This window comes from Berghia stephanieae, chromosome 1 (genome assembly GCF_034508935.2).
Source record: "Berghia stephanieae isolate SIO BIC M18660-M18661 chromosome 1, UCSD_Bste_1.3, whole genome shotgun sequence".
Lineage (NCBI taxonomy): Eukaryota > Metazoa > Mollusca > Gastropoda > Nudibranchia > Aeolidiidae > Berghia > Berghia stephanieae.
This window is the reverse complement of record NC_088360.1, coordinates 5245200-5272296: the sequence shown is the minus strand read 5'-3', so window position 1 is coordinate 5272296 and position 27097 is coordinate 5245200. Positions and strand designations below refer to the sequence as shown.

At 35.7% G+C, this 27097-nt stretch overlaps 1 protein-coding gene across 1 annotated transcript; it reads left to right on the top strand.

The window, feature by feature from the left end:
* The first annotated feature begins 1160 nt into the window (after positions 1 to 1160).
* Positions 1161 to 27034, top strand: LOC144966495 (uncharacterized). Its single transcript, XM_078903105.1, has 3 exons — positions 1161 to 1407; positions 16295 to 17092; positions 20934 to 27034. Exons 2-3 carry the CDS (start codon positions 16309 to 16311, stop codon positions 22955 to 22957), a joined length of 2808 nt encoding a protein of 935 aa, XP_078759231.1. The 5' UTR covers positions 1161 to 1407; positions 16295 to 16308; the 3' UTR covers positions 22958 to 27034.
* The last annotated feature ends 63 nt before the right edge of the window (positions 27035 to 27097 follow it).

Genomic DNA, 27097 nt, shown 5'->3' with positions numbered 1-27097 from the left:
GTTGCTATAGTTTTGATAACGATGTGGAAGTTGCTGTGGTAGTAGTAGTAATGATGATGTGGTGGTGGCTGTAGTAGTAGAGGTAGTTTATTGATGGTAACTTCTATTTTTGCAGGAGCACTGAGATATGAGTCGAGCAACGGCGTGTGTGTGTGTGTGTGTGTGTGCGAGAGAGAGAGAGAGAGAGAGAGAGAGAGAGAGAGAGAGAGAGAGAGCTTCCTGGAACTTTATAAAATATACTTAACTAGCTGTAAATAATACCATAAATTAATGGGGACTGAACTATTCTCATTAATGTAATCTAACAGATAAGCTGATAGATTTCAAGACGTGAACGAATGATCAAGTCAGAGAGGTGGTGACGGGGAAATGTTCATGGGTTGGATTGGGGTAACAAAAACAAAACAAAACACGATCTTCGATAAGTTTCAACCCAAGTGCCTGCTCCACTCACTTTTCTGAATTAAAAATTCACCCCAAATACCGGAACACACTCAATGTCTCAATCGTTTCTATGTTACATGTTTGTGTTGAGAATATTGGCTATCAAACTTAAATGCTAGCCAACTAACTTCGCGACGTTTGTGTGTGTTGAACCCGGGACCTCAAGAAGTCAGGGAGAGAAGGCTCTAATAAGACTAGGGTTAGAAGCGATCTTTTTTATTTTTTTTGAATCGTGGATATCTAATAAGACCCTAGAAAGAGGAGCTACGACGTAGCGTTAGCTCTCCTCTTTCTAGGATAAGACTAGGGTTAGAATCTATATTTTTTGGGATCGTGGATAGCTCATACGGATGGTGGAGTCACGCTCTCCCTGGCCAGGCGGAGTTGTCGTACAAGTAAAGTCACGGGCTTGAGCCCCCATCGCCGCTGCGAAATTTTTAATCTCTATTGTCTTCTCGCACTTTCCTACTCAATTCATTTCTTGTTATGCTCTAGTAATGGTGCTAATGATGATCGTGGTAGGGATGGTGACGGAGTTAATAATCTCTTACCTATTCTGAATGATGGTGATATTGATATTCAGTGGTTACAGCAACATTAATGTCATTGGCGGCAGTTAGTAGTATCATATTTTTAATTAACATTTCTTATGTGCTCCACTTTGGAGGAAGGTGTACCATATTAGTGAAATGATTCACTTCACACTTGAAAAACCTGAAACCGGATGTTTTGATTTATATAGACTGAATTCGAAAGTCGATTGAAGCTGGATGAAGCATATTATTATTTCAACAAATCTGATAAACCATTCGCTATTTTCTTGACCTGAATTACTATATGACGATATTTGCTTGAGAGCTGCAATGCAACATTCAAATGACTTGTGCACCGAATTCTGAAAGTTGAAAGACTCCTTCAGCCTTCAGTGTCATTGTTGTTGATCATCAGTCAGTCAGTGAGAAAGTAAGTACCAACAAATTCAACAAAAAACAAGTAGAGTCCAGAGTGTGTAGTGTAAGTAAGAGTAAGTAGGGAGTTTAACAGAAATTCTAAATGTATCCCAGTCTCATGCACTTGAAACCAATGTCATATGAAAGAGCTGGCAACACTGATTACAAAACAATTTGAATTTTGTTTCTATCTTGGTCTTGATTCGGCAGTTCAAAAGTCAAAGTCTGAAATTTCAAATTTCAGACTGATTTTTACCCCAAAAGGCGGTCATTATCCCCAGACCTGTCTGGGGATAACCAAATTTCGTTATCCCCAAACTCAGACACATGTTTGAAACTCCGCTCTTTTAACAATTATCAACATTCCAGAATATGGTTATGGAATGTTTCCGAATGCACATAGAAATAAGGAAAGTTAATAAAATATCTACAAAAACATAAAATTAACCAACATTAAATCAGTTGTTATTACATATACTCAATATGCGTCGACTTCGAAGTGGGTGTCATGGCCGAATGAGTCGTCTGCCCTGGAAGTTTTACCAGAATCGACGTTGTGGGTTCGAATCCTGGTTTCGCCACTTAAAAAAAAATATTTTTTTTTTGGTTTGAATTCCGTCTTCTTTTTACAGAATGTTGCAAGGGATAAATGTCCCATCCATCCTCTCCCCCCCCCCCCCCACCTCTTTTTTATATTTGTTTGTGCAAGTCTATTCTTTTCTCCTTTTTGTTTGACCTTTTGTTCCGTTTCTGAGCATGAATTTCATAAAATTGTTTTTATTTTTTTTTAAATTATTGTTTGTTTTTTTCTCCTCTATCTGACCATTTGGTCGCTCTCTCAATATTTCTGTTTGTTTGCTTTTTAATTATTTATCCTTTTTAGACACTTTTTGAGATCGGAGATCGAATATGACAATTTGCTAGGTGGGGGGGGGGATGGATGGGACATTTATCCCTTGCACCATTCTGTAAAAAGAAGGTGGAACCAGGATTTGAACCCACTACGTCGATTCTGGTAAAACTTCCAGGGCAGACGACTAAACCATTCGGCCATGACACCCACTTCGAAGTTGACGCATATTGTGTAACAACTGATTTAATGTTGGTTAATTTTATGTTTTTATAGATATTTTATTAACTTTACTTATTTCTATGTGCATTTGGAAACATTCCATACTCCGGAATGTGGATAATTGTTTAAAAGAGTGGAGTATCAAATATCTGTCCGGGAATAACGAAATTTGGAATTTTCATTATCCCTAGACAGGTGTCTGGGGATAATGACAGCCACCCCAAAATTACCATTGGAAAGTTGTGTTAGTGTTAATAAAAAAATTGTTAAAACAGTCAATATGGAGTTCTTATTAATATGTAGACAGTTTAGTGAGCAGTGGCAGTCAAATTGTGACCCAACTCGCCCTAGGAAAGTTGTGACTGGAAATTGCCATTCGCGTTTTGGGGGGTTCAATTCAATAAAGATGCATAACTTCGTTATAAAGAGGAATATCGTATTTCAATTCCCTTTTAAATGGTGCCAATGGCAATTTTCAAATGCATTTATTTTTAACCAGCGTGTGTTTTAAAAATAAAAACGCTTGTTTTTAGAATAACATCTAAACTTTATTCATGCCAAATTTCAGGGCTCTATAGTCTATATCTATGCGCAGACACTTTTTAACTCTGCGCCGAAATGCCATGTTTACATTATCTTCTCATCATGGCTGCCTGACGATATGGGTATTTTAAATTTAGTTATGTATTATTTTTAATTTAGTCCATAATAATAATAATAATAATAATAATAATAATAATAATAATAATAATAATAATAATAATAGATCTTTATTGTCCATAAATATGGCAATTTGTCATTTGTGACCTTCCGCCTGGAAGTGGTATTAAGTTGGGATTTGGAAAACGAAGAAAATCGGTTTTAAAGTGAAAAAGGTCAAAATTATCAATTTTCAGTTTTTGGTTGTTTCAGAAACTACAATCATTTTTCTACACAACAACATAATAATTCAACATAAATATTTGCGATAAGTTTTGTAATTTCAATTTTTAAAATACAACTATCAGTAACGCGCATTCAACGCGAGAGTTGCCTTTCTCTCAGATAGCCACCATTTCCAAAGCTTAATAATACTGCGTGCTTTCTCCGACCAATAACATGTTAGATATCACAGCAAAGGGCGTGTCTTTATCTATCTCAGAGAATGCATGGCTAAATCGGCAGTTACGTGATTCAATCACAACCTTACAAATAAGAGATTCTCATTGGTTGAACTGATCACATGCGTCTCAAAGTTCGGCATGGTTAATGCATGCATGCTTTGTGTGTGTGTGTAGTGTGTGTGTTTGAGCATTTTGATACACACCACGTGTTCTTATTTCTTTGTCTAACTGCATTGTATAATGAGGCGAAGTACCTATCTTTCGGAAATTTAACACTAGCTAATTCTTAACGTTATTTAGATTACTTTGTTATGAACAACAGTTTCATCCACTTAGAGATTGCCTACGACAAGCATCTTTAAAATAAAAAAAGAAGAAAAGTAAAAAAAAGCCTTCCAAAATTAATGAACTGCCGATTGAAATACTAACAAAAAATGAAACCGATAAATGTATGGATAGATAAACTGACAGATAGAGAAATAGATAGATAGATTGATAGATAGTAGATAGATAGATAGATTTATGAGAGAGAGAGAGAGAGAGAGAGAGAGAGAGAGAGAGAGAGAGAGAGAGAGATATGTTCATTTTCATCGAATTATGTAAGGGTGTGGGGTGGGGGTGGATCTAAAACAATCCACAATGTTTGCAAACACTAAGCAAAAGGGGAGGAGAATTAAATAGCTGACAATTGACCACAAGGTGAGATGATAACTAGTGACATGTCCTAAACAACTGGGAGTTCTAGCTGTAAGAAGAAGATTCAATTACAAGATTTCATGCAGGTCATTGCAAAATAAGCCCCACCCCTCCTCCTCAAGCTGTCAACTGACTCAAAATGGAAACAATGTAACAAATGATTTGACAAGTCTAATTTTATTAAAATGCAATCCCATTGGTTAATATGTTTCCAATTGATTGACTTTGACTTCTTATGAAACAAAGGTCTTTTCTATAACTATCCCTACCAATTCTTTGCTCCGCCTCCTATCCTTTCTTTATATCTAGCTCAATCGCTCTCTCTCCCCCCCCCCCCCCCCCCCCCCCCCCCCCACCCACGTGTTCACACATACAAATACAACACACATACAGACACACACACTCATTCCCACTCTGCCTTCTTGCACAAGCCCCCCCCCCCCCCCCCCCCCTTCTTTCTCTCTCTCTCCCCCCTCCCCGCGTGTTTCTTTCACACATGCAAACACAAACACGTACACACATACACACACTTTTTCCCTTCCGTCCTCTTCAATGCACATCGCCCCTCCCCCCCCCCCCCTCTCTCTCTCTCTCTCTCTTTCTCTCTCTCTCGTGTGTGTGTGTAATCGTGTGTGTTTGTGTGTATTCGTGTGTGTGTGTGTGTGTGTGTGCGTGCAAGTTTCTTTTCCTTGCTCTCTCATCCTCTTTCTTGATATTTCTCTCTCTGTCCACCCGGCTTTATGTTGTTTCAAACTGTACTGAAAATAGTAGCTGTTCTTTAACTTTTGACATTTTGAAATCTTATTTCCGCTATTAAATAAAACAAAAATGTCATAATAATAATCCTTATTTCATTAATTGTTTAATTAAATGTCAAAAACCCGTCAACAAGTGAACAATTTCATGAAGCTGCAGGCATTTATTTGTGCTTTTATTAATTCTAGAGCATCTTACATAATAATAAATAACTACAAAATTTACAAAAGTAATGTCTGTATCCAAGGAGTTACCTTTGCCCATTGATTCGACTGCGTGAAAAAGGTGCCTCAACTTCAAAGTCGATTTCCTCAAAACTTGGCTTTTACACTCTCCCTACTTCTATCGGTCATATCTCGGCAATGAATAATCAGAATTTCATAAATTTGGTATCAAATTTTTAGACATAAAATAAGCTTTGATTGGGCACAAAAAAAAACAAAATTGAAAATCCCGACTTAATAGTAAATAGTAAATAATGAATTTATATAGCGCCTAAACATCCACGTTAATCGTGCTCTGCGGCGCTTTACATAATAAAAATAAAAATAAAAATGTTTAAAAACAACAAAATTAAAAATCACGACACTACATGATACATAATAAGCATGCATACAAAAAACAGAATCAAAGCAACATCTATTTTATGAAAAATAAGCCTCGCGGAACAACTCAGTCTTCAGACATTTCCTGAAAGATAATACAGTAGAACTCGGAAATAGCGAGTTCGACGGGTCCACTCCTGATTACTCATTACTCACTATTTCCGAGTTCTCGCTATTCCCGAGTTGCCAGGAAAGGTTATAATATTGCTGGTTATTCCCCTCAGTGTGTAATTCGAGTAAAAGCCGTCGCCCCTATTTCAATTTCTTCACAGAAGTGGCAGAATGCTTGGTTTTTGTTGTTTTTTGTTTTTATTTTCAAGTAAAATCATGACTACAAAAAAAAACAAGAACATAGAAGTGTGCGCGCGAGTGTTTGTATGCACTCGGCATGTTTGATGAGGTAAGCAAGCGCATCACTCAATCACTGACCCATTGAAATAATGGTTCCACACTCCCCTCTCTCGCTGATCGTGTCGTTCGTTAACGATGCTACTCGCTGACTGATGCTGCGAAGTGAGGCATGTTGACATGTGCTTACCTCGCGCGTCGCATGGCACCACATCAGGTGAATAATTGACCCCCACCCCCAATACACACACACGCACACGAAAAGAGGCTAGGCTAAAAATATTTAAATTGCCATTGTCTCTTGTTTTGCTTTACTTCGTTCGCAGTCCTAGGCTGGGGCAGGAAATGCTCGTTGACCTCTTTTTCATACTCGCTACTTTCATGCTAATTTTATTGACTCAAATAAGGGAAAAAAACGGGGATTTAGATTTTACTCGCTATTTCCGAGAACGTTACTTTCACGTTCTACTGTACCGTTTCGAGGCGAAGGGTCACATTCAGTTACACTTGTTATAACGTTCTATGATAACTATATCATTGAACAGATATTTTACTCCTACTTATTCTCTCTCTCTCTCTCTCTCTCTCTCTCTCTCTCTCTCTCTCTCTCTCTCTCTCTCTCTTCCTCTCTTTCTTTCACGCGTGCGATATTCACAACCATATTCATTTCATTTTCAATTCGTTACATTTGTGGCAACTCGACACCAAATATTATCATCATTATCAATTGGTCAATTAATTTAACAGTAAATAAATTAATCAGCCAATCAGTCAACGCATCAATCCTTGGTTTTGCTGTACCAAATGAAATATTCAACATTTTTATTGCTGATGGAACGAACGTTGATTTGTACTTGTTAGTTCTACATTTAATCTGACAAAACCTTCTCCCAGATGGTAAAAGATAAATTCATGGAATAAAATATGTTTTTTATTGTTGGTAATTGAGAATGCTTTCCTTTCTATTGCTTTTCCACGAATTCTTTCTACTCCATCAAGAGGATGGTTTATTATTTTTGATGCCTCTTTGATTGATTTTGAAATTTTTGATTTATCTTTAAGTCTGCATCTGCCAAACCATATGGTGCAGCCAAACGCAATTTCACTTTTAATCAATAAGTCATAAACTCTTAACATCGTTTTCTTCCCTACTTGAAATGTCTCACAATTTCCTTAGGATGTATAATCTTTGGGCAACTTTCTTAGATATTATATTAATATGTTGAGAGAAATTGAGGGAACTGTCAATGGTTATTCCTAAATATTAAAAAAGTCAACTACGGTATCTCAACATCATCTTTACCAATCTTCACACATTTTAAGTCGTTTTTATTTTTTACACCAAACACCTGTTCTTTCGTTTTTTCAACATTTAATTCAAGCTGATTTTGTTCACACCAATAGGTGAATGTATTAATTTGTTTGAAATAATTCTTTTCGGTAACTTTATCTTTTAATAAGCCAAGAATAGCAGTATCATCTGCATATTTCACTGTAAAACAATTTTCAAAGGATGGTCTACAGTCGTTGGTGTATAAGATGTACAGGATTGGGGAACTCACGCAGCCTTGGGGGACATCCGTTCGACAACGTTCTTTTGTTGGAGATATTTTCACCCAATTTTACACATTGCGGTCTATGGGTCAGAAACTCTTTATACCATGTAATAAGGTAGTTTGGAATATCCATGTTGCACAACTTTTGAAGCAAAATATCTGTGTTCATGGCACTAAATGCTGACGAAAAGTCGACATACAGGATTCTGGCGTAATTCGAGGGCCTTTGGTCAAGATGTTTTGAGATCGAATTTGTGGCAGTTAAAAGTGTGTCTGTTACACTGAGATGTTGCTGGTATGCAAATTGGTACGGATCTAGCAATTTCAGGTCATGACATTTTTGTAGGAGCTCACATTTTAAAATTTTTTCTAAACATTCCATTACAAGCGATGTAAGCGCCACTGGACAGAAGTCGTTCAATACAGTTGGGCAACGCTTTTTTGGAACTGGAACGACAATCAATGTTTTCCAAAGTACTGGCATTGATTGTTCATTGATTGACCTTTGAAATAGTTTTGTATAAGGTATAGCCAGTTGTTGGTGACAGTTTTTCAAAATAGTTCTGGTAATGTTGTCTGGTCCTGGTGCTTTATGTTCTTTACATCGCCGGAAGAGGTAGCTTACAGTTTCTTCTTCAACATCTGGAGATGGCTCATTGTTATTTGACAAACCGTTGTGCACAGATGGGAGCCTGTCAAAACGACAGTAAATCTTTTCTTTTGGTCTACTCCTCCCATTTGCTTTATCATCTCCCATGCTTTCCTTGCGCAGCCCAATCTCAGTTGTCGCTCCATTTTGTTTTTGTATTCAACCTTTTCTTCTTTTATTGTATTTCTGATCTCCTTTCCCTTTTCAAATTCTAGTTCAATGTCACCACTCATATAGGCAATTTTCTTTACGTTGAGTATATATTTAAGTCGCTTTGTAACCCATGGTTTATTGTTAGGAAATATCCTAATTTCTTTTCTTTCTTTTCTTTAATAATATTTTCAGTACTATTATTTACTTTGTTTTGATTTTGAATACATACTTTCCAACTTTTTAAATGGACATTTTATAGTTTTTTTGTTTTAAAAGTTCGTATATTTCTTCTCTGTGAAATCGGATATTAATAATATCGATATTTTAAATATACCGATTGCTTTAATTTTATTTTATTTTGTCATCAAGTTTCTTTCCCATATGTTGATATGTTTGTTGTTATTTGTATCCATATCTAAAGGCCTTAGCCTGAATAATTATTATTGTAAGAAGTTCTATTAGTTATAAATTTTGACACCCCCACACATTGACAGAGAAGGGGGGGGGGGAGTGGGAGGAATAAAATTATATTAATTGTCAGTTCAAATGATGAAATAGCAATAAACCTCAGCAGAATTTTTTAAAGTTTAAAAGTCAGAACTTTCCTTCTAATTAAAATACGGAATCCGTTTCAATTTATTTGAAGTTTTTCAATCTACCATTTTATTTATATATATGCAATTGAATTACCAGAGGTAAAAATAAACACATTATGTCATTATGTTTATATCTTCTCATTTAAATACTCTCCAACCCTTTTTATTCTCTATGTATTAAATCAAAGAGGGCAATTATTTGCAATTGTTTCAGTGATAAATTGGGGATAAATCCAAAAGTGTTATAGCAAATTGTTTCTTACGTCTTTTAATTATGTAACATTTGCGTCATATTATGTAATAATGTGTTATTTTGAAATGTTTATCTTCCTCTTTATTAATGTAAATGCATTGTCCTTGATAAGACAAACATTTTGTTTTTAGAATAACTAAAATTACTCTATTGTGGTTTTTAAAATTTATAATAATCCATAATCTAGAACCATTTTAGAAGTATTTAACTTGTCTATGCATATTACATATGTGGGAATTTTCCATCATTTGACCAAAAGTAATTGTATTATTATTATTATTATTATTATTATTATTATTATTATTATTATTATTATTATTATTATTATTATTATTATTATTATTATTATTATTATTATTATTATTATTATTATCAGGGACGGCTGGTAATAATGGGCAGGGTGGGCAAATACCAGCCTGTTTTTTCAAGTTATATGCTGTATTACCATGTCCGAAATAATCTAATTTAAATTAGATAATTTTAAAAGTTAGTACTTAAACTTGATACTTCGTACTAAAATCAATTTGTGTGTATTTTTGATAGATTGAGAATCACCATGCAGCCCGTAATGCATAAACCAGGATACGCTCCTGTTCTTTTTATCACCCCCCCCCCCCCCCCCCCCCCCCCAACCACTCCACTCTGTCATCTCATCGTCACGTCGCCTGACGCTGAACTCCGAGTTTGCTGTCTGGCCTCTCTAGTTCTAGGTCGGGCTAATTCAAATGAGCCCACCTTATAAACCAGCGAACGCTAAATAGGTTGCCTTACTTGTGCTGGTACCATTGATGTAATCACATTGGGAAGGTTCATGTATTGAATTAAATTTACTAATATTATATCAAGTTAGTATTAACTTGTGTTGTTTTTATATATTTAAATCCGTTTAAATTATTTCTTTTTTTTTTTTCTCGTTTTCTTTAGTGATTCTCAAAACTCATTTAGTTAAATGGTTTTCTTATTTGTTTTTTTTTTGTTTGTTTTTGTTTTGTTTTTTTTGTTGTTGTTTTTTTTAAACAAATTAATTTGTTACTTCCTTTTTTCCCCAAATTCTTAAAGTAATTACCGCTGTATTTTTATTGGCAGACTAAATATTTTTGCAAAACAATGTATTTTCTATTGTATTCCCTCTAATAAAACAAAACACTTTTATTCAAAAGTCACGACTAAATAAATATATAAAATACAACCATCATTTTGGTTTTCTGAACAATTGAATTAGTATTATACGAGAAATATTCTTCTGAGAAAGGAGAGAGTTGAATTCTAAGTTATAGAGGAAATAAATACGTTTAAAGGAAGGGTGGGCAGCTTCCGTACTTGCCCGTCCTGAAGCTAATACATACATAAGATGGTTCGCGATGAAGAGGCGGGAAGCTAGGGGTTGGTTGGGTAAGGAGTAAAGATAACACGGTCGTTATTGTTATAGTCTAACGAATGCATGAGGAGAGATTGGTAGGATTATTTTGTCTTAATTGTATTGTATGATTTATTGGCGAAAGCCTAAGATTAAATAAACTTTCGTATGGTAATCATCATTGTCGACGACATCGTCGTTGTCATCGTAATCATCATCATCATTAACAACAACAACATTAACAACAAGTACTACAATAGCAATAAAAACAATATTAACATCATCATATAATTTCCGTCATCGTCTCCACAACTATCATTCTAACCAACAGCACCACCAAAACCACTACCATAATTACATCTTCCCTCAACGTCTCCTCTTCCTCCTCCTCCTCCTCCTCCTCCACCACCACCACCGCTACCACTATTCCAACCACTACCACCACCGGCACAATCATTCTAACCACCAAGAGAGCAGTAAAAATGATGCAATTTGAACTCTGAATGAAACTCGAGTCATATCGCTGTTGTTGCTTCTCGATGAAAACTTTAAAGTTACTACGTACTACTGAAAACCAGTAATGTAACAGAAATATTCATCTCGCCTTTGAGGGATTAAAGCATCTCTTTAATTTTTCGAGTGAAGGAAATGGACTTGTATTGTCAAGGTGTTGTCGCACTATGTCTCGTCGCTTTATTTTTTTGTTGTATTCTCTTTCGTGATTCATTTTTGATTTTTGTTTGGAATAATTAAAATCTACTGCTATTGTCATTTCATTGTGAGTGTGATTATTTGTGGTTGAAATATTTTATTTTTTTTTAAAGTGAAAAAAAAATAATAAAAAAATTTTAAAAATAAATAAATAAATAAATATATATATATTTATATATATAATATATATATATATATATATATATATATATATATATATATATAATATATATATATATATATATATATAATATATATATATATATATATATATATATATATATATATATATATATATAATATATATATATATATATATATATATATATATATATATATATATATATATATATATATATATATATATATATATATATATATATATGACCGAATCATCTTTGCCCCACCACTATAAATAGGCTAGAACCGCCACTGTTATTACTAGAAGTAGTAGTAGTAGTAGTAGTAGTAGTTGTTGTAGTCGAAGTTGGAGTTGTTTTTGTAGTAGTAGTAGTAGTAGTAGGAGTAGTAGAGGTGGTGGTAGTGGTAGTAGTTGTAGTAGTAGGAGGAGGACGAGGAGTGAATACTCAAGAAAGAAAAAAAGAGACATGTATCATTCATTAAATAACATATATAGAAAATATCTTGTCACTTTCGCAAAATGCGATGTATTGAATTAAAGCCGCTCTTTCCTATTTCTTTTATCTCAAAACTTACTCACAACTGATTCACTGGAGTGACAGTTGTATATCACCATCACAACTTCATTTGGTACACCAAAACCATCAACATCCCTTACCACCACCACCATCGCATCACCACTGCTACAACCAACATTACAGCATTGCCATTGCCACAACCACCACATCACTTCTACCACCACCACATCACTTCTACCACCACCACCACCATACCACAGCTTCATCATCGCTACAACAACCAACACCTCTTCCACTAAAACTAGCATTAATATTACTGATATGATTGGGGTCTTTTGGCCTTTTTGAGTGTTTCGAAGCAATATCCTTAGATTTAGATATTGCATTTTCTGACCTTATACTAATTAAAAATACTCATTTAGTTAAGTTTCTTGACAAACCAAATAATTTTGTAATTACTAGAGATTGCTGCGTGTTTGAATGATGAAGATCAGATCATATTTTAATTTGGGTTTGGTGTTAGCTTTTATATAAATGTTTGTATAAATAATAATACATGACATTTATAACGCGCATTTTCATCACTGGGTGATGCTCAATGCGCGAAACAATAATACAGTGACATTATTATACAAATGAAACATTATACAAACTACATCAACATAATATTATCATTATACAACAATGTAATAACTAAACATAAAGTCATTAATACAAGATATAATACATCCACATGCTATGTCAAATACGGAAATAATATAAAATAATGATATAATAACATAAACTAAATTAACATTCATATTGGGGTCAAATTACAAAGATGCATTAATCAAGATGTGTTTTAACAAAGAGATGGTGTTTTAACTTTGATTTAAATATTGATAAGGACTGCGCTTCTCTTATTCTTTTAGGAAGAGAGTTCCAGATGGAAGGTCCGACGTGACTGAACGATCTGCCGCCGTAAAATTTATATTTATATTTATTTGTAACAATTAATTTTGTAGAATCTAGTGCAGAACGTAGACTCCTCGTTGGCTTATACGTTTCTAAAAATTCAGTAATATACAATGGTGCTTGATCATTAAGGCACTTATAGCACAATACTGCTAGTTTAAATTCAATTCTCACTTTAACTGGTAACCAATGCAGCTCATACAAAAGTGGCAACGAGTAGGATGTTATCTTCTTTCTTAAAATCAATTTAGCAGCCGCATTCTGGATACTTTGAAGGCGTGATATTTTATCGTTGCTTACATTCGAGATTAACGAATTACAGTAATCTATTTTAGATAGTATGAAAGATGTTATTAGTTTGCATGTTACTTCTCTTGTTAGGAAAGGTCTAACTGAAGCAATTCTTTTTAATCCTATTGTCAAACTTCTACATAGAGAATCAAACTGTGCCTGCATAGTCATATGTTGATCTAGCATTACCCCGAGGTTTTTCACACACGTTGAGAGGTTAATTGTGCACCCATTTATATTTAGAGTAAACTTCAGAAAATCATCTTTCAAAACACTTTTTCTACCACACACCATCACCTCTGTCTTTTCATTATTCAGCTTTAACTTGTTAATTTCCATCCAGCATTTAACATCTCTAATACAGTCTTCAACACGGGTAATCAATGATGGGATATTACTAGGGATATCGCTTACATAGATCTGAGTGTCATCAGCATAGAAATGATACATTAATTTATTTTTAACAAAAATATCCGAAAGAGGTTGAGTATAAAGAGTAAAAATAACAGGACCAAGGACAGACCCTGCGGAACGCCGTAATTTAGAGGAAATGTTTCTGATACTGCGCCATCGATCAGAACCGACTGAGATCTTGATGTTAGGTATGATTTAAACCAACTAAGCGCAGTGTCTCTTATTCCAAAAGTAATTTCTAATCGTTTAATAAGTATCTCGTGATCAATGGTGTCAAATGCAGCCGAAAGGTCCAACATAGTCAATAAACAGACATGATTTTTGTCAATACTTTTAAGAATATCAGTGCATACTTTTAAAAGGGCAGTTTCAGTGCTATGATGTGATTTATAGGCAGATTGGAAATTTTCACTTAAATTATTTAGATGGATATGATACAAAAGTCTTTTTAACACAATGCGTTCAAGCACTTTGGATAGATATGGAAGGTTGGAGACAGGTCTGTAATTTTTCAGTTCGTTTACATTTAGATCGGACTTCTTTAATAGTGGTTTAACAATGGCACGTTTAAACGAGTCGGGGACACTACCTGAGACCAACGAATTATTTATAAGTTCAGTTATTGTTGGTAACAGTTCTTCAATACAAGCCTTAAGAATACTAGTTGGGATGGGGTCTACTAAGTCACAATATTTTGATGGGCTATCTAAAATGGCTGACTTCACTTCATCCTCAGTGGCTGGATCGAAAACATGTAGTGGCGTTCCATGGAATGGTCCAAAGCTCGGTGACGATGATGATGATGTATTGTATAAGTTTTCCCTAATGGATTTTATCTTGCCGTGGAAATAGTTGGCAAAATTTTGAGCTAGTTCGGTGTTATTTCTAGACGCTGGAAGGGGTGTGGATTTCTTACTGCCAAGAAGGTCGTTTGCGGTGGAAAACAGTTCTTTGCAAGATGTAATGCTTTGAAATTTTTCGTTGTAGTGGGCCTTTTTTGCGCATGTGATGGCGTTATAAAGAGCCGACTTAGCTGCTTTGTAGATATCCTTAAATACCGTTAGACCACTCTTTCGCCATTTCCTTTCAGCCTGTCTCTTTTTTCTCTTTAATTCCTTTATCTCGGAATTGAACCATCGCGAGTGTGGTCGATTCGATACGACCCGACGTTGTGGCGGTGCCTCACGGTCAATAATAGATCGCAATACTTTGTTGAAGTCGTTTATATTTTTAACCTCATTTATGACGTCACGAATGCTATCTTGTAAACCACTGATATCAATTTGTCTATAATTCCTTGTTGTTATGTTTCGTTTCGGGAGATCAACTTTCTTTAATGCGATATCCACAAATAAAACTTTGTGATCGGATATCGCTAGGTCAACAACTTCGGTCTTTCTTATTCTATTACTTGACACAGGGGAGATGACCCAATCAATGATGTTGCCGGCCTGGTGTGTTGTCTCGGTGATGTGCTGGTGTAAATCGTTGTCGTGTAGGATTTTCTTGATTTTGGAGACTGTCGGAGAAGTGGAATTAAAATGTATGTTGAAATCTCCAATAAAAATATATGGTGAACTTTTAAGGTGCACACTTTGTTCTATACGTTCGGACGAAATACATTTTTCTCTCAAAAAATACACTTTTTGGGGCCTTAGAATACACTTTTCATTCTGGGAAGGTTGGCAGGTCTGCTGTAATGACTTGTGGCAAAATAATTCTTATAATGGGCTGTCATTACTCGCACCCCTGAAGCGCCCGATCATTTGATCGTTTTCGGAATGAGGAGATTTATTTATCTATTTAATTTTTTGGTTTATTTATATATTTATTTATTTAGTATGCCCTTTTTTTGTTGCCTCTGATTGTTCTTTCTGTTTCTAGTGAGATATATTCATTTCTTTCCTCCTCCTCCCCCTCCCCACACCCCCCCCCCCCCCCCCCACCCCCTGTTTCTGAGATTTAAAAACATTTACAAAAATTCTATTACTGGGACTGTTTGCAAGATGTACAGCTTTTTTTAAAAAACAAACCCATATTGATATTCTGGAATGCCCATTTTTAAAAGACTTTTCCTTTAGTTTTTCCCTTTTTTTTTTCTTTATCGGACTAAAGGTGTAAAATCCTATTTAGTTTACAACAATGACTTCTTGGTTTTTAGCATTAGCTTTTAGAATGATTGTCATATTTTCTACTTTCTCATGTGATATTTTTACAACTTATTAGCATATATTTCTTTTTACACAAAATGAAAAAAAATATATCTAGGTTAATTATAATTATATATGCCATTGATTTTCATTGTCATGGTAATTCTGGCATACGGTTTTAATCTTGAATGGTTTTTGCTTGTTCATACATTGTACTAGCTGCTTGTAGCTTGTCAGATTCGTTTTAAGGTAGAACAGAAAGAAAGAAAAAAACTGCTTTAACTCTGCCTTGGTTTCCTGCTTCTTATAGATTAATAGCAATGTTGACTAGCTAATTTATGATATGAAGATTGCAACAATACCTTATCAATGATTATCAATAGCTCCTGTTAACACTCACAATCACTTATCCGAATACTGAATACAAATTAGATTTTTGAAATTAGCTTAAATGCATTGATTTGTTAATTACATGCCCCATTAGTATATATTGATAGTAAATGGTCCAGGGACCTGTCAAACCAAAAGTATGCTAAGTTTGTTTTTGATTTTGTTTTTTTCTCTCTCTTCCCACTAGATTTTCACAGAAAGATGAACGGGCAAATAATTCCTGGAACTTGCATTGCTGTGGACTTTTGGAAGATAAGAGGACTGAAAGACCAGTTGATTCATTTTCTAACACACCTCCACGGTGACCATATTGTTGGACTGACTTCCTCATGGACACGCCCCATCTATTGTTCAGAATTTACAGCACAGCTTTTGGAAGCTCATTATGGTGTGTCCAAGACATTGATGAATGTTCTCCATGTAAATCAGTGCACATTGGTACACATTCCAAATTCATCTGATTCCTTTTGTGTCACGGCGTTTGATGCAAATCACTGTCCAGGAGCCTTGATGCTTTATTTTGAAGGATCATTTGGAAACATTTTTTTCACAGGTGATTTTCGATTTTCAATTGAGATGAATGTAATTTTGCAACATCTTGTCAGGAAAATTGACAAACTCTATCTAGACAATACATTTTGCTCTGAAGATTGTGATTTCCCTTCAAGAGAGATTTGTCAACAAAAGATCATAGATATTGCAAAAGACCATCCAAATTCTGAAATAATTATTGGTATCCGAAAGCTTGGAAAAGAACTCATGTTAGCACAGTTAGGTGTTGAGATCGATGAAACAATTTTTGTGTCCCCAGAAAGATATCAAATTTCACAGTGTCTTTTTGATTGCAATGTTTTTGCTGTTGCCTCAAACGAAGAGAAGGCTCGAATTAGAACCCTGCCACTTCACAGTATAACAAGAGAGTTGTTATTCAGAAAGAACCAGATCACCCCAACAATTGCTATTTTGCCAACTGCTATATTTACAGGTTAGTGCAATTTTTATTCTAAAAACCATAAACATGGATTTTTAAATTGTAACTTTGATCATTTTGAGCTTTGAGCTTTTTTTCTTCTATATAGCGCAATATCCACTAAACATGCTCAAAGCTATCTGACAAGCTACAAGCAGTGCCCGATCAACAGCAACACGTAACATGTAGGACGAGACATGAGACCTGTTAGGTGATATTACAATTTTTTTGTCCAACAGAGGCAACACTGTTAACAGCCAGATACTCATTTTACACCTGAGTACAGTGAGACAGTGTGAGTCAAGAGCCTTTTGCAAGGATTCAACTATGTGGCGAGCAAGGCTCAAACACAGGACCTTCTGATCTAAAAGTGAGTGTCATACCACACTACCATATAGCCACACAATTTAATTTTAAAGTATGTTTTGAATTTAAAATCCCATTGGTGCAGATAGTATATTAAATCTGAAATAGCCTGCACTTCATCATCATCATCATCATCTTCATCATTGGCTAAGTTGGAAGAGCACTTATCTCGAAAGCAAAGGGATTTATATCTGGCTACAGTTGAGATTTTTTTTCTGACTCTATCACCCATTCAAAGCAAGGGTTCGTAGTAATTGAGTCTGTCTTAGATCTGGCAGGAAATACTTTGCAATAGACTAACGTCCTATTCAAAGGGTAGCTAGCATTAACTGCTATTGTTATTACTACTACTACTATCACTACTACTACTTCTACTACTATTACTACTACTAAAAATTTATTTTTTTAAAATTGAGCTTTTATATAGCGCAATATCCACTAAACGCGTTCAAAGCGCTTTACAAGAGGTCCCCTGGCCAACAGCAACATTTAACATTTAGGACGGGACATGACGTCTGTTAGGCGAGATTACATTTTTTCGGACAGAGACAACGCTGTTAATGGCCAGGTACTAATTTTACACCCGAGTACGGTGAGAGAATGTGAGTAAAGAGCCTTCTCCAAGTACTCATATATGCACTGAGCGAGACTCGAACCCAGGACCTTCCGATCTGAAAGCGAGTGTCATACCACTAGACCACATAGCCGCACATTACCAGAGCTGCCTACCTACTGCAAAAAATGCGGAATTGTACGCATTTTCAGCGATTGTACGCTTGTACGCATTTCCCCCAAGATTGTACCCATTTTCAGTTTACAGAGTCACTTCAGTTTTCTTTAGTTGTAATTAATATTATTACTAGCCTATTGAGAAACCTTGGTGACCAAGTGGATTTTCATATATTTTTTGACCAATTATGATCTTCATGCTGGGAGGTAGAATTCTGAAAGGATTGAATTATAGTCTTGGGAACATCATTGTTGCTGCAATTGAGCTTGTGCGGTGTGACTTTATGCAACTATACCTTCCTCTTGCTTTCACAATGGTTAGTTTTCGTCGATTTCAGGATTGTACCCATTTTTATGAAATCTCCCCCATTTTGAGGTCCCATTGTACACATTCTCATCAGATTGGGTTGGCAGCTCTGCATTACTATATTAATACTACTACTACTACTACTACTACTACTACTACTACTACTACTACTACTACTACTACTACTTCTACCAGGGATGCCACTTTTCCGGTTTTAGCCGGAAATCCGGTTTTTTTTACCACCAGCCGGTTTTAATCCGGACCCTCCGGTTATTGTCCGCCGTCACTATTCAAAAAAAAAAAAAAATTTTTAAGAAGAAGAAAAAAATCGCGATCGAGATTTGAGCCGGAACTTTTTCGCCGGGTGAATAATTTGGGCTGTCACCGCCGGTCGAATATTTGGGCACCTAAATGGCAGTTTATCTCCGCCCATCCCCATCACAATTCCTCCTTTAAAAATTTTTTTTGGATAAATAAACAGTGATTTTGAGAATTTCTCAGATATTTTCCGCTGAATTTGCCGTGTCAAACATTTCCCTCAAAACCACAAAATCACCATTATGTCTTATGTCATATTTTGACACCTGTGCAATAGTTTCGTGAAATTTAGTGACGGTCCCGTTTTTATGACGTCGGGCCAGACTGAATGGCACCAGATTGACACAACTGCTAGTTGATGGTTGAAGGGGAGGGACAAATCTCTCTCTCTCTCTCTCTCTCTCTCTCTCTCTCTCTCTCTCTCTCTCTCTCTCTCTCTCTTTCCCTCTTTCCCTTTGCCTTTCTTTCCATTTCCCTTCTTTTTTTTTTTTGATATAGAATTCCTAAGATCAATTCATAAATTATTCTGGTAGAGAAGTCTCCCCCCTCCCTCCCTCTCTCTCTCTCTCTCTCTCTCTCTCTCTCTCTCTCTCTCTCTCTCTCTCTCTCTCTCTCTCTACCACCACTACTATTACAACCACCACCACATCATCATTCCTACCACAACTATTACAACCACCACCACACAATTATCTCTAAAAGACCACCACTACTACAACCACCACCTCATCATCATCCCTACCACCACTACTACTACAACCACCATCACGTCATCATCTCTAAGACCACTACTACTACAATCACCACCACATCATCATCCCTACCACCACTCCTACTGCAACCACCACCACACCATCATCCCTAGCACCACTACTACTACAAATACCACCACATCATCCCTACCACCACTACTACTACAACTACCACCACATCATCAACCCTACTACCACTACAACAACCACCACCACAATATCATCCCTAGCACCACTACTACTACAAATAACACATCATCCCTACCACCACTACTACTACAACTACCACTACATCTTCATTCCTACCACAGCTACTACAACCACCACCACACAATCATCCATACGACCAGTACTACTATAATCACGACCACATCATCCCTACCACCACTACTACTACAACCGCCACCACATCATCATCCCTACTACAACCACCCAATGTAATTACACTTTCAACTTTTGAAATTCTCCGAGTTGTGTCAGAAATTGCTGCGAGACAAACAAATTTTGGATCGCATCTCCATGAACTTGAGTGAAGTTCAAATTTATAGGTTATGGTTGCATGGGTTGATTTGTTTCTCGTCCGCGCAAGTTTTCAGGCTTTTTAAAATTTGCCTGGTGGCATCCCTGTATTACCACCACTACTACTACTACTACCACTACTATTACTATTTCCACTACTAATACTATTTCCACTGCTAATACTACTACCACTACTACTACTACTACTACTACTACTACTACTACTACTACTACTACTACTACTACTACTACTACTACTACTACTACTATTACTACCACTACTATTACTACTATTTCCAGTACTGCTACAACTACTACTACTACTACTACTACTACTACTACCACTACTATTACTACTATTTCCACTACTACTACTACTACTACTACTACTACTACTACTACTACTACTACTACTACTACTACTACTACTACTACTACTACTACTACTACTACCACTACTATTACTACTATTTCCACTACTGCTACTACTACTGGTTTAATGCCACAGAAACTGGGATAAACTCAGGCTCCAATGGACTTATAGTTCTGAAGTTCTACTCTGACTCTGAGGATCTATACAATTTCAGGAGCATAATTTATTGTGAGATGTTTAACGTTTAAATGTCATTATATTTTCAGTACTATCACAGTTTTCTTTTATAACATTGCGTTGACCATACTCAGTATGCCAGAATGTTTCATTTATTTGTCCAGATGACTATATTGGCCCTACTCTCTTACCTTTTAATAATCTTTCATTTGCCTTCTTAGCCCAATTCTATCTTATTGCATCAAACTTTTCAATTATTGATTATTTATGTAATACGCCATAAATAAACATTTTAAAATTTGTTCCTTATTTCAGGCTTGCCTTGCAAACCATTCTGTCGTGATCCAAACATTTTTGTGGTGCCCTACTCAGATCATTCCAGTTTCCCTGAACTTGTGGAGTTTGTCAAACTACTTCAGCCCCACCGTATCATCCCAATTGTAAAGTGTCATAAAGGTCCTTTTGGAAAAGACATAAGTCATCGTTTTGATATGACATTATTAGAATCATATGTAAAATCAAGTAGAATATCTAATCAAAGTCAAATGCCTCAACTTGGTGTTTTAGAAGACGATTCTGAAGACCAAAATCAGAGTAGTTTATCTGTCTTTAACAAAGAATCTGCCATTTCTTCATCATCACAACAAATGGCTGTGGCAGGCAATAGTTGCAAAAAGTATCTGTCCATTAAAGCAAATTTGAAACCCTTTGAGAAAATACTGAAAACAGCACCTTCGTTGAAACGAAAATTGTCAATCCCAGTAAACCGAAAAAAGAAAATTGCAACAGGGGTGATCTTTCAAGATGATTTAGAGGAGCCAAACCACATCTCAGAAAATATTTTGGACAGCTGTGTCATCCCACAGTGTGGCATTGTGAATATGACAATGACCAGTCAGAGCTTGATAGCTGGTCAAAGAGAAATCTCAGCCGTCAGAGAGGAATGTCCCATTTCTACAAGTGCATCGATTAATGATAACAGTTTGCAAAGTGTTCATCATGGAAGTAATTCAATTGGTGATGCTAATTTGTCAATGGACAAATATGACAATTCAAAAAGGACTAGATGTCGTCTTGGGAAAGATGTAACAAAGATCAATAAATATTCAGACGTTGGAGAGTTATGTTCTATTTCTAAGAATGCATTGAATAATGATGACAACGTGCAAAGTGTTGATCATGGAAATAAGACACCTTCAGGTACTCGTTTGTCATTGAATAAAGATGCAAATCCGAAAAGGCTGAAGCACTGTTTTGAGGATGAAGTAACTAAGAGTAATGAAGTTTCGGCTAGTGCAATGAATAATGATGACAGTGTGCAAAGTGTTGAACATGGAAATAATTCACTTACTAGTGCTAGTTCTCATTTGCCAATGGATAACAATGACAACCAGGAAAAGCTGGGGAGCTGTCTTGAGAATGAAGTAACAAAGTTAAATAAAGATACAGTCCTCGGAGAGTTATGTGCCAATTCCAAGAGTTCATCGAATAGTGTTGACAATTTGCAAAGTGTTCGACATGAAAATAAGGCACCTTCAGGTACTAATTTGCCATTGGATAAAGATTCAAATTCCAAAGGGCTGAGGCACTCTCTGGAGGATGAAGTAACAAAGAGTAATAAAGTATCAGCTGTGAGAGAGTTATGTTCCATTTCTAAGGGTGCATTTAATAGTGACGACCATTTGCAAAGTGTTCATCATGAAAATAAGGCATTTTCGGTTGCTAAATTGTCACTGGATAAAGGTGCAGATTCTAAAAGGCTGGAATGTTCTCTTGATAATGAAGTAATAGGGAGCTCCAGTGATTTGCAAAGTGTTGATAGGGAAAATTCTGTACTGGATAGTCTGTCATTTGATGAAAATGTTATAAAGAACCTTATTGCATTAGATCAAGGAAGTTCCAATTCAGAGGTTTGGGTGACAGCTGATGATAATATAAAAGCACCACACCTTCAAATGACTTCGAAACCAGCAGATTACATAAACTGTAAAAATGACCTAGATAAGAGTGGAGAATCAGTTAGAGATCGCTTACCAAGTGAGCAGGTCAAAACTATGTCTTGTCAAGCACAAACAAATGGTGGTAGTGTATCCAAAGATTTATCCAGTCCATGTAGAAGTAATGAAAATGTAATGAATAAGGACATGTTAAAAACAATGATATTCCCTGGCTACACATCAGGCCGCTTCACACATATAAAACCTCAAGACAATTATAATAAAAATGAAAAGCAGAAGTTCAGTCTGAGACCCTTCTTTCAAAATGGAAATTCTAAACATTTGTTAAGCAAATTTTGCAGTGAAAGTGATTTTCAAAATGCTTTGGCTCAATTGATGTGATTTAATAGGTTTTTAATTACTAGTCACTGTTACTGTTATTATATCTTTAATTCTCATTCTTCTTCCCCTTCGTCTTCTTCTTATTATCTTCTTCATCGTCATTGTTATTATTACTGGAACGGGGTCGACTATCCCATTCATCTTCCTTTCTACTTCGGCTGAAATGAGCATTAAGTGTTGCAAGCACCTTAAAAACCACAAAAAAATAAACATTTAAGCATTTTTCCAGATGTGTAACAATTTGCAGCTAAATTGTCATCTTTTTTATCAATTCTTTGGCATTGTGTCAGACCTGCCAACCAGTACGATTAATCGTATTTTAGTACGATTTTTGGACCCCGAATATGCGGATACGATTTTAGTGGATTTCATACGATTTTTTTAAAGATGTGTGATGTGAATGATCTTGATGATACATTTGATGCATTGATGATACACACTTGTCGTACACCAACTGTTGACCGTGTTTCTGAATGAATGATGCATCACATTTAATACTAATACTATAGTTATCATTTCAGTTGCTTATATGATGCCGGTTTTCACCAATATTTTTCTCATACATTTTTGAGGATTTGCATAGAATTATGCATATAAGTTTGTTTTATACTTTAAATAGTCTCAGACCACATTTAAACTTTTGCCACTTATTAAATAGCAAATTCTAAGTGAAAATTTAATTGAACCAACATCTTTGACTATGAAGCCTTCAATTAAAAACTGTATTGCAAATTAACTTAAACACAAATGGGTTATTTCGGGCAGGGAGGTACATACTGTGTCTTCTATCCCCTTATATCTGTTTTCCAACATGCTTTCTGTCTTTGTCTCGGAATGAGATTACTTGGTTTTGTCCTGGCACTGGCCGGAATCCTAGCTGGGAGGGAAACAGTCAAATGCATAGTTATTGTTTTGGGAGATGATATTTTTTTCCTTGTAAATCATCTCTCTGTAATGTATTATTATTTTTATTTTGAATGTATAATGTAAGCATTTGAGTGTGTTCCTCTTTGTTGGATTTTGTGCTTGTGTCTGGATGAGACTTGTAGGTGATTTCAAACTAAGTACATTGGTGGTATGCTCTTGGAATCTACATCTGATCCCTATTTGTTCTCAATTCCCCTTTGTCTTACTTTTTCTTGGGTGCTTTAATTGTAATTCTAGAACTTTTTACTATCCCATTTTCTTCCGTTTTACTGGCGCTAATATAACCTAAATGTGTTGCAAGCGCCGTAAAACCCTTAAAAACAAACAAAACAAACCTTTATAATAACTAAATTACTCTATTTTGATTTATAAAATTTATAATGATCTTTTTTTTTTCTTTATTATTTTGTAGGAGTCTGGAATTACGGTAATTACGGTAATTGGTTCAAAATGAATTTTTTAGAGAGAGAGAAGAGAGAGAGAGAGAGAGAGAGAGAGAGAGAGAGAGAGAGAGAGTATATGGAAAATATCTTGCTACTGTTGCAAATTGTCATCTATTGAATTGAAAACCACTCTCCCAGATATTTTATCTCAATACTTTCTCATAACTGATGTACTGGGCTAGCAGATATCAGCATCTCTTACCATCAACATCATGACATCATCACTTCTACAACTATCATCACAGCATTGTCACTGCCACAACCACCACCACATCACTTCTACCACCACAGCTTCATCATCATCACCCCACCACCACTAGAGCACCATCGCTACAACCAACACTTCTTCCACTGACACTAGCATCAATACTACCAACATGTTAAGGGTCTTTTGGTCATTTCTTTGAGTGTTTCGAAAGCAACTTCCTTTGATATTGCAATTTCTCAGCCTTATGCTAATTTTAAATGGCCATTAAGTTTGAGTTTCTCGATAAATCGATAATTTTGTAATCACTAGAGATTGCTTGAATGATGAAGATCAGAGTTTATTTTGATTTGGGATTGATGTTAGCTTTTATATAAATTTTTGTAAAGTGCGCACTTTTTTTCCACATGTGCGAACAAAATACACTTTTTTAATAAAAAATACACTTTTTAGGGTCATGGAATACACTTTTCATCCTGGGAAGGTTGGCAGGTCTGTTGTGTTGCTTCACAAATTTTTGTCCTCCAGAAAATGTATAAGGAAAGTGTAAGGAAAACTACACGCTTTCCTTATTTTGTAGTACAAGTATTTGAGGATGGCATCGCAACTTGGCAGTCTTTTTTGTTTTGTTGTTCTTTATCAGGTATAAAGTAGCGCTTTCCATAAATGTTTTAATTACACTAAAACTTTTTAATATTAAATGTACCTTATAAATTAATTTCACAGACTAAAAAACATTGTCAAACAGTCGAGGAGCAATTCCCATTCAAATCTCACTGGGTGGGGATCCTGATCTCCCATAGTGGGCAGGGAAGTACATGCTGTGTCTTCTATCCGCCCATACCCGTTTTCCAATTGTTTCCTGTCATTGTCTTGGAATGAGATTACTTAGTTTTGTCCTGATCCTTGCAGGAGTTCCTTGGCTGGGAGGGAAACAGTCGAATGTATATTTATAGTTTTGGGAGATAATATTTTTTTCCTTGTAAATCATCTCTCTGTTATGCACTGTATTATGTTTAGTTTACATATTTTATTATATGATTGGTAAACATTTGAGTGTATTCCTCTTAGTTGGGACCTGTGCTTGTGTCTGGATGAGACTTTTAGGTGATCTCAAACTAAGTACTTTGACGGTGTGCTCTTGGAATCTACATCTGTTCCCTATTTGAACCAATTCCCCTTTGTCTTACCTTTTCTTTTGTGCTTTAAATGTAATTCTAGAACTTTCAACTATCCCATTTTCTTCCTTTTTACTGGCGCTGATATGACCTTAATGTGTTGCAAGTGCCGTAAAACTCTTAAAAATTAAAAAAACAAAAAAACATTCAAATCTTGAGAAAAAAAGAGTGGTGTGGTTAATAATCGCCATTAGTAAAAGTAACCATGTGGTGCTGTGATGGTCAAGTGACCTTGATGGATCTGAGTCCGATTTCGTCAGGGTCCAGTTTGTCAGTTTTTTTTAAATTTTATATTATACATTGTCCATTTCATTCAAAGTAATCATTTGGCGCTGTGATTTAACTGTGGGTCATGTAACCTTGATAAATCTGAGTCGGATTCCGTCAGGATCCAGTTTATCGGTTGTTTGGGGTCGAGAATATATAGTTATAATTATAGTATTGGGAGATGATATTTTTTTCATTGTAAATCATCTCCCTTATGTATTGTTATTTTTTTATTTTTAACATATGAGTTGTAAACATTTGAGTGTATTCCTCCTAGTGGGATCTTGTATGGTGTCTGGGTGAGACTTTTAGGTGATCTCAAACTAAGAACTTCGATAGTATGCTCTTTGAATCTACATGTGTTTCCTACTTGAACCAATTTCCCTTTGTCTTACCTTTTCTTGGGAGCTTTAATTGTAATTCTAGAACTTTTTACTATACCATTTTCTTCCTTTTTTACTGGCGCTGATATGAACTTAGGGGCAGCGTGGCTCAGTGGTACGGTCTTTGCTTCGTACCCGAAAGGCACCGAGTTCGATTACCCGCTGCTGCGCTGTGTTGCCTTGAGCAAGTCACCTCGCCCTAGCTCAATTGGCAGTGCTGATCTGCGGCTGACACCTGGGTTATTCCAGTCTTCCCTTGGAATAGATCCTTGAGACAAATTTCCCCTACGGGATGAATAAAGGGAATTTTACTATTTTTTATTTATTTATTTTAACTTAATGTGTCGCAAGCACTGCAAAACCCTTAAAAAACAAACAACAAACCACATCGATGGTTGGCGGATCGAAACTCTAAAGTCTACATAGAGCTTTGCACAACATGTTTTATTTAATTTCGGGCGGAGCAGACCTCTGATGCGAGACTTCAGAAGTTTGATCCGCCAACTGTCGACATGTAGCCTGTTGGTAATCATTGTACAAATTAAAATGTAAAGCATGTATATTTGACAGTTGATATTATCTAAGTCCAAAGAATTTAACTCTTTGTTTTTGTTGTTGTTGTTGTTATGTGTACAGAAATTTTAATAAAGATGTTTGCTCATCATATAAATCTAGCATGACAGTTTTTTTACATCACTTGCGGCTGCAAATAATCACTGATTTGTGGCTGCAGAATC